The sequence below is a fragment of the Berghia stephanieae genome, unplaced genomic scaffold (assembly GCF_034508935.2).
Source record: "Berghia stephanieae isolate SIO BIC M18660-M18661 unplaced genomic scaffold, UCSD_Bste_1.3 scaffold111, whole genome shotgun sequence".
NCBI lineage: Eukaryota > Metazoa > Mollusca > Gastropoda > Nudibranchia > Aeolidiidae > Berghia > Berghia stephanieae.
The window spans coordinates 3,164-12,500 of NW_027622080.1; the positions used below are offsets into that span (position 1 = coordinate 3,164).

At 33.2% G+C, this 9,337-nt stretch overlaps 1 protein-coding gene across 2 annotated transcripts in view; it reads right to left on the reverse strand.

Moving 5' to 3' along the window:
- Positions 1–945: 945 nt before the first annotated feature.
- The window catches only part of LOC144960959 (DNA mismatch repair protein Mlh3-like), a gene marked incomplete at its 3' end in the record, with an annotated part of 24,758 nt that continues 16,366 nt past the window's right edge, over positions 946–9,337 (reverse strand). Inside the window, 5 exon segments of one of the 2 annotated variants that reach the window (XM_078894328.1) lie at positions 946–1,024; positions 3,283–3,306; positions 4,448–4,581; positions 5,050–5,184; positions 6,013–6,099. In XM_078894328.1, coding sequence (XP_078750454.1) covers positions 946–1,024; positions 3,283–3,306; positions 4,448–4,581; positions 5,050–5,184; positions 6,013–6,099 — 459 coding nt within the window. 2 annotated transcript variants of the gene reach the window in all.

Below are 9,337 nucleotides of genomic sequence, written 5' to 3' on the forward strand. Positions count from 1 at the left end.
ACTACAAACACGGCGAGAGAGAGAGAGAGAGAGAGAGAGAGAGAGAGAGAGAGAGGAGAGGAGAGAGAGAAGAGAGAGAGAGAGAGAGAGAGAGAGAGATGAGAGAGACACTCTGATTTTTGTTTTAATTGGTAATTAGAGATAAGTTGTAATGAATTCAATTGAATTCAGAACAAACAAACAAACAAACAAACAAAAAAAGGAGTACAAAGCTAAATGGTACAAAAATATTGACACCCATTTGCTCCATCCCCTTCACTTTTGATCATCTTTTCATCCAAGGCCGTCATGGGTATTGTACCACTATTCACATTTGGCGCCAATGTGTCTAGACTAATGTCATGGGAATGTCATCAAAAATCATGCAGCTGAGCAGAGGTGTCAAAAAATGACAAAAGACATATTGGTGATTTTTCATCTGAACTACCTCTTAGCCGAAAATGTTTGACACGGCAAAAACAGCTGAAAATTTCAGAAAAATCTAAAATCGTGGAATTCCACAGAAGATTATCATCACTGAGGGATGATGATGTGATGGTAGTTGTAATAGTAGTGGTTGTAGCTGTAGTGGTGGCGATGGTAGGGATGATGATGTGGTGGTGGTTGTAGATAGTGGTAGTGGTGGTAGGGATGATGATATGGTGGTAGTTGTTGTAGTAGTGGTGGTTGGGATGATGATGTGGTGGTAGTTGTCGTAGGGATGGTGGTGGTGGTAGAGATGATGATGTGGTGGTGGTTGTAGTAGTAATGGTGATAGGGATGTTGATGTAGTGGTTGTGGTGAGTCTTTTTAAAAGGTGGAATTGTGATGGTGATGGGCGGAGATAAAACACCGTTTAGGCAGAAATCGGCCTTTAGACGGAAGATTCTCAGCCCTGAAAATATTAAAAATAAGAAATGCGCTTCAATGGATTAATACACAGATAAGAGGGAGAGTAATACTAACCACGGCAAGCTTGAGAGCAAAGCACTCTATGCACAGCTAGAGGAATTCTCCCATGAACACCATTCGTTGCCTTCAGATGCTAAGGAAGGAGGGCAAAAAGTGATACCATAAAAATTGAAATATCGGATAACCTATTCCTATAATGGCATTACTAACAACTTTTATATCCATTTTTTCCCCATTATTTTAAAACATAAATTGTTAATACACTTAAGCATGATTTCCTCAAATTCCTTGGGACATACAAAAAAGTTTGTGGAAACCGGGTGTCTGAGGAAACCATACTCCAGATTATGCAATTAAACAGAATTTTTAAAATCTTAATCATATAGAGATTAAACAATAAATGACTGAAAAAGTAATACAAACCAGCACACTTATAACAACATGCTTAAAATGAATTGGTGGGAATAATGAACGAATGATTAACTCCTTTTCCCGTTTTTATTTCAATAAAAGGTTAATAAAGTAAAGAATGACTGATATAAGACACTACTGTTGTCTGGGATTGTTCTTTAACCCTCTCGTGTTCAGATTCTTTTTGGGGGAGTAGATAATGATTTCCCTATATGGCCATGTCAATCATGTAGACATCCTTTGATGATATAAGCCTACTCTTTGATATCTGTTGTCGCCTTTTCGTTTTCTAGGGTCACTCATGGCTAAACTCCGCCCAGAAACGATTTCATAGGTCCGTCCATCACCAAATTTCAAACTTTTGTTCTCGTGAGTTCTTAAGTTTTTTGACCGAAGAACGATTGGCTACTGAGCATCTTGACCCTTCAATGATTGGTCGTTCTGGCAGCTCACGTGTCAACAGCCGTCAACAATGAATTGAATCATCGTTCAGGCAGTGGAAGACGGCCATGGAATAGTTGCGTCACATCGCCACGTTGTTGAATAAATTATCCAGGCATGGTTGATAGGTAAAAAAGCCAAATTATGTTCTAGTTACATTTGAAACAAACAAAGTATTCACTGATCTCGTCTCATTCAGATATAAAGAATGATATAAAAATCAAGAAAATCGGCCGATAAATAAAAAAGTTGCTAAAAAAAGCTAAAATAAACAAAAGCAATTTTTAAAATCAAATTTATTCGTAAAACAGTTGGTTTTCAATCGATTTTTATGAAACAAAGACCAATGTACTTATTTTTTCAAGCTGATTTCAGCAATGTTACTTTCAAATTCCTCAGAATTATATTTTTTACTTTTAAATTTTAGCTTTTAGGCCTACTCAATAAGGTGTTATATTCCTTGCATAACAATAGCGTCATACATCGACGGGGAGAAGCGTCTTTGTTTCGGCCAGCTGGATAGATAGCATGTGATTGGTCGAAGACTTTGAGACGCTTGATTCACAATTCTACACGAACGGACCCCGGCGGTCTATCAAAGAGGTGTAACAAATTTATTTACCGACTATTTTTCTCGGTGCTAAAAATACAAAGTAATAATTTCGCATCAGAAAAAATAACTCTGAAGTTCCTATCTCTTTATTACAATAAAATTGATACCTCGAATGACAAAATCGACCCACAAATAAGGGAGTTATAAATTATTCATAATATTTTTAAAGTTTACAATAATTGTCTTCAAAGTCATTTTTCATCACCAAAGTCGTAATTTTTTACCGATTTTTACCAAACAAAGTGCAATGTCAATGATTTTCACCCACAAATAAAATAGGATTTAAATCGCAATTTCTGAAACGTATTTTCTTTTCTGTCGGCAAATTTATAAAAATCAAAGCTGAAAACACCCTGCGGCAGTGACAGGGCCTGTCATTTCCTTCACAACGATTGAATTTTACTTACTGAGGCCAGTCATGACTACCCCGCCCATGAATATTATGCCAGTGTCGGTTTTTGTCGGGTTGAATCTTAAAGAGTTAAATACGTGCTTTACTGTAATTATAATAATAATTAGAACATCAACAACAACAATAACAATAATTATAATAATAATAATAATAATAATAATAATAATAATAATAATAATAATAATATAATAAAATAATAATAATAATAATAATAATAATAATAATAATAATAATAATAATAATAATAATAATAATAATAAATAATAATAATAATAATATATAATAATAATAATAATAATAATAATAATAATAATAATAATAATAATAATAATAATAATAATAATAATAATAATAATAATAACAACAATAGCAAAATCATTAACAATCGCAACAATAGCAATGCTCAAATCTTGGAGACATGCAATACTGATAACGAACAGTCTCACAGACTGATGAATGTAAATCATCCAAGAATAAAATCCAGTAACTTAAAATAGCTTGGTTGAGCACTTACTTGAATGTGTTCTTGAATGAGATCCTTGGGGGAAAAAGAAAAGGAAAAAAAAAAGGTTTTAAGATTAATTAAAAAGAATGGCATTGAACTTGTCTTAGAAATAAATGAAATATAAACTTGATTTGAACTTTTTGAAGCTTCAAATTCTGTAAATTTAGAAATACGGTGACGACAACAAAGAATCATCAATAATAAATAAATAATAACGTTAGCTGCTTCTTAAAATCAAGATTTAAATCATAAAAAAGAAATGGTGGCCTTTTTATGCACCTACATTGGAGGTGTACAAAAACGCACTGTTTTTATGCACCTCCGTTGTCGGTGATGGTAAATTAATGAAAATGTTGCTGAATACGTCCATGAGGTTTAAATAGTTTTAGATTGTAGTATAGCACGCTGCTTGGTGATTACTGATGTATGTTTATACAATGATAATAAATTAAAGAATAATAACAATAATTTAAAAAATCAAAAGTAAAAAGTAACATGGCACACAAATAATGATCTCAAATAAATAAATAATTTCAGAAAATTATAATCGAAGTTCTTTAAAAACATGATAAAAAAGTTTTTGAAAAACAAAAAAAATAAAAAAAGAAAGAAAAACAAAAAAACAAACAAATGATGTCTTTCGAGTACTACAATGGGAAACGAACCCAGTACTTTCAAGGTTAGAGTCTGAGAGCTTGTCCGCTGCGCTATGGAGCCACCTGACTGTTCATCACATTTAATAAGGTCTTTCTAAAACATTATTTTACCCTCACTGCAACTTCTATTTTCTGGTTTTATATTTCGATTTTTAAAATTATTATCATTTTTATATAAATTTATTAACAAAAACATCCTACAGATGTCACAATATAACTTTCGCCAAGTCCAAATACAGAAACACAATATCGCTGATGAAATTGGGTGGGATGCGCATGCATGACGGAGGTGTTAAAAACGATCCGTTAAGATACACCGTCAACGGAGGTGCATAAAAACACTACGAAAAAAAATACAAAGCGACCAAACAAAAAACCAACTATTTTTGTAATACTTTAACAGAAATCATTCCATTGAATTCAAATGTGAATGGCTACAGGCAGAGAGACACGAGTCTGGCTCTAAAGGATAATACAGAATTTACTTTATGTTAAAAAAATAAATAAATGAAAAGTACCTTGGCATTCTTTGATATTTCCTCGTCATCTCGTTGCTTGCCATCAAGGTCTCTTTGAGTCACACACACAGGAAGTGATTGAATGACAATTGATTGCATACTTTGTGCCGATTCACCAAGTTGAAATTCTACACCTGAATTCATAATAAAAGAAATATACACCATCTATATTTTTAAAAAAGGTTTTTTAAAAAAGGGCAAAACGTTTTTGAATGTTTGACAAGTGTATCAGATTTTGTGACTTTTGTCTATTTTGAAATGTAAATTACCTTGCAATTATAAATTTATACTCTCCATTCCGTTCATTAGTTACTCCTTATTATGATTATTATCATCATCATCATCATCATCATCATCATCATTATTATTATTATTATTATTATTATTATTATTATTATTATTATTATTATTATTATTATTATTATTATTATTATTATTATTATTATTATCATTACAATTATCATTATCATAATCATCATCATCATTATAGATTATCATCTTCCTCAGGAGCACTTATACGTGTATCAAATTGCGGACAGAGGAATAGCAAGATGACATCACTGTAGAAACGGCCACTGAAAGAATAAATTGGCATAATTTACCTATCCTTTGGAATTCTGTCTGAAAAGCCTTGACAATTCTCGCGTCATCTTTATTGACAGGCAATGCGACCGGAGGGTTTATCTGTGCCCTCTTCAATCTCTTACTCCCAGAATCCTCATCCATTTCCTCTGCATCTGGATTAAAAAGACAACCCAAAAAAAATCTTTAAAAAAAAAAAAAAAAAAAATTTAACAAAGATTTATAAAAAATCTATTCTTAATAAATAAATATAATATAGGATTGGGGGTTAGAGTTGTTCCCTACTGCCCATGTTAAATTTTTGCCAACAAGCACTGAGGTACTGGCAAAGTTAAATAGTATAATATAACTATTCTTTATAGATTGATATACAAGAAAGTAGGAAACCTTTTTAAAATTTAGGGTAATTCTATAACCCGTTGACTCAAAAGATTAATTTAGAAAATCTGCTAGGTCATAAATTTGACCTTGGGAATGGCCATCTGGCCGCCCTGTTGCCAGAGTCATTTGCAAACACCTTCAGACTTCCTTCATTACCAGACTAATTTTGATTATTGATGGCCCAAAAGATTTGTCTAAATCTATGTCAATTTCCACAATACAGTAGTGTAGTTATTAGAATAGAAGAGTGCATGTTCGTAATAGCCTTTATTTATCCGCAAATATTGCAGGTTCTCCTCTAGTAAATAAAAACAGTTGATCAAGATTTAATGACAATTGGGGGTATAGAATCAATGTAAAATGAGTACTTGGCCTTTAACAGCGTTGTCTTTGTCGGAAAAAATAGTAATATCACCTAATAGCCGTCATGTCTCGTTCTACATGTTACGTGTTGCTGTTGGTCAGGGATCCTTTGTAAAGTGCTTTGAGCATGTTTCGTAGATATTGTGCTATATAAAAGCTCAATTTTTTTTTTTTTATATTAGGAGTTAATTAATATTCTTAACTTTTCTAACTTGATGCATTTAAATAGCAAAGATTACCTGATGTCAAAGTCTCAAGACGAATGCGCTCGTGTACAGCATGTTGATCAAATAATACCAGCAACGTCAAACTTCTCTCAGAATTGTCTAGAATGTTAGAGGAAAAACAATAGATTGGATATTTCATATGAAAATCAGAACAAATGTGGAGATTTCAATGATATTGTACTTATTGGTGGTGCTGACGACAATAAAAGTGGTGATGATGGACGATGATGATGATGATGATGATGATGATGATGATGAGGATGATGATGATGATGATGGTTGCAATTAAATCTGTGTGTGATATAAAAATCATAATAAATAGTGATAATCATAATAATAATATAATATAATAATAATAATAATAATAATAATAATATAATAATATAATAATATAATAATAATAATAATAATAATAATAATAATATAATGAACTTATATAGCGCCTAGTTCCAATTTGGAATTGCTCACTGGCGCTTTACATCAACACATCATGTATGATATACAAATATAGAACTGGCATGTTAAAACCACACAAATTCGATGATAACATAATATATTATAATAAAATACATACTAAGAGTCCAAATTATATGCCCTACAGAAAAGCTCAGTTTTTAACCGTTTTCTAAAGATAAGTGGATTTTCACTATTTTTAGTTTCAATATTGATGGAGTTCCACAGTCGGGGGGCATGGTGGTCAAAGGATTTCTCATGAAAAACTAACGATTTTGGGGGTTCCCTTAGGATATTTAAATTGGCAGATCTTAAATTTCGACTGGGTTCATAAAGGTGGATAAGTTCCTGAAGGTAAACAGGAGCGGAATTGTTTAAGCAATTGAAAACATGGGTGAGTATTTTAAATTCAATCCTAAACTTTACAGGTAGCCAGTGTAGGTCCTCCAAAATCGGTGTTATATGCTCACGCTTTTTAGATAACGTTACCAATCGAGCTGCTTTGTTCTGTATCTTTTGGAGTCGATTAATGACATTATTATCACAACCATAGAGCAAGCTATTGCAATAATCAAGGCGGGTAAGAATCAAAGAGACCACAAGAAGTTTAGTAGTATCAATATCAAGAAGCCTTCTAATAGCACCAATAGATCTAAGGTAAAGATTGCAGGATCTAGTTACATTAGTGACATGGGCAGACATGTTTAATTTGGTATCGAATAAAACTCCTAAGTTTCTCACAGGTTCTTTAGTGATGGGAATTACACAATCAGAAAGATTCAGGTTAAGCGTGGAAAGGTCCACGAAGCCCCGTCTTGTAATTTGCAACACCTCTGTTTTATTTTCATTTAACCTGAGTTTGTTGCAACACATCCAGTCACTTATCTCAGAGATACAATTTTCTATATCCGTTATAACATTGAGATGATTGTCGATATTAATGGGAAACAGTAATTGGGTGTCGTCTGCGTAAAAATGGTACTTAATAAAATATTTTGAGATGATGTCACCTAATGGTCTGATATAGAGGGTGAATAAAGAGGGTCCCAGAACTGAACCCTGTGGTACACCAAAAGATAGGGGACAAGGAGAAGAGAAGTCATGTCGATTTACAGACACTGATTGAATTCTGTCAGAGAGGTAAGAAGAAAACCAGTCAAGGACAGTACCCCAAATCCGTATAGTGTCTTAAGTCTGTCAATTAAAAGAGTATGGTCTATTGTGTCAAAAGCAGCACTAAGGTCGAGTAGTATGATAATAACATCATCATTTTTCCGACATAAATGATTTATGATATCATTATGGATTTTAATAAGAGCAGTTTCAGTGCTGTGAAAGGGGCGATAAGCAGACTGAAATTTAGAGAACAAATTGTGTTCATTCAAAAACGTGTTAAGCCTAAAAGCAACAATTTTCTCAATTAGTTTAGACATGAGGGTGAGATTCGAGACTGGTCGATAATTATTTGGGTCTTCTTTGTCAAGGCTAGATTTCTTTAATATGGGAGTGACAATAGCATGTTTAAGATTATTAGATACCTCACCAATAAACAAACTAGCATTTACAATATGAGTAAGAACGGGAACCAAAATATCAGCACAAGAAAGAACAAGCCATGAAGGAATGGGATCTATTGGGCTGGTTGTTTTGGAGCATTGTCTCAGCGCAGACAGTACTTCTGTTTCAGTGGCGGGTTCAAATTCGTCGAATGCTGCTCCGGCTGGAAGTGCATTAGTTTCATTTATTTGTGCTTTCATTATCTCTTCTTTGTCCAAATTATTCCAAATACCTGATATTTTATCTCTAAAGTGTAGAGAGAAACTATTTGCGGTAGCAATAGGGTCCTCGAAATTATTTGAAGGATGATCCTTCATCAGTTTGTTCAGGGTGGCGAACAGTTCACGTGAGTTTCGTTTGGCACTTGTTATTTTATTTTTAATGTATGTTTTTTTACATGATAGAATTAATTTGTTCCGTTTGTGTTTTAGTCTTAAATAAATTTGATTATGAATTTCTAATTTGGATCGACGCCAAATCCGTTCGGCAGATCTGAGTTGATGTTTCAGTGTTTGTAACTCGTTGCAATACCACTCGGTGTTTGGTCGAAGAATAATTTCTTTCGTGACCGATGGACACAGCTCATCGAACACAGTTTTCAGTGAATTATTATATGTGTTTACCATATCGTGAACATTATCACAACTCTTAACAGAGGCGAGTAAACCCAAAGACCTAATGGATTCTTGAAATGTTTCTTTATTTAGTGATTTTGTTTTCCGGTATGTGATCGTTTTCTTGACGGTTGTTTTGCATTCGATTTTTAGATTTAAAGCAATCAGGTTATGATCTGAAATTGTGCGATCCAAAACGTCAACGTTATCAATTATTTTGTTATCTTTCCTGGAAATTATTAAGTCTAAGATGTGCCCCGCCTTGTGAGTTCCGTCCTTTACATATTGTCTTAAATTGTGACTATCTAAAATATCCTTTAACTTCAAACATTTTGTATCCGTTAGATCGTCCATGTGAACATTAAAATCGCCCAATATAAGAATTTCACCACTGGTTGTGCTAGTTTCTAACGCGAGCGTGTCGATTTCATCATAGAATTGATTATGAGTGAGTTTATTCCTTGTAGATGGAGGAGGTCTATAAATTACAACAACATGGTACTTCTCATTCCTTTCTGATGTTAATGTCATATCTAGAGATTCGAAAGTTTTGTAATTCGATTGCGTCTTGTTTTTCTGTAGCTTAACGGATTCTTTATGAATAACAAAAATCCCTCCTCCTCGGCCGGTTTTTCGATGCTGTGCTATGAAACTATATCCTCGTGGAATCAGTTTACTGTCATTGTTTTTAAGCCAACTTTCCGTGATAATAA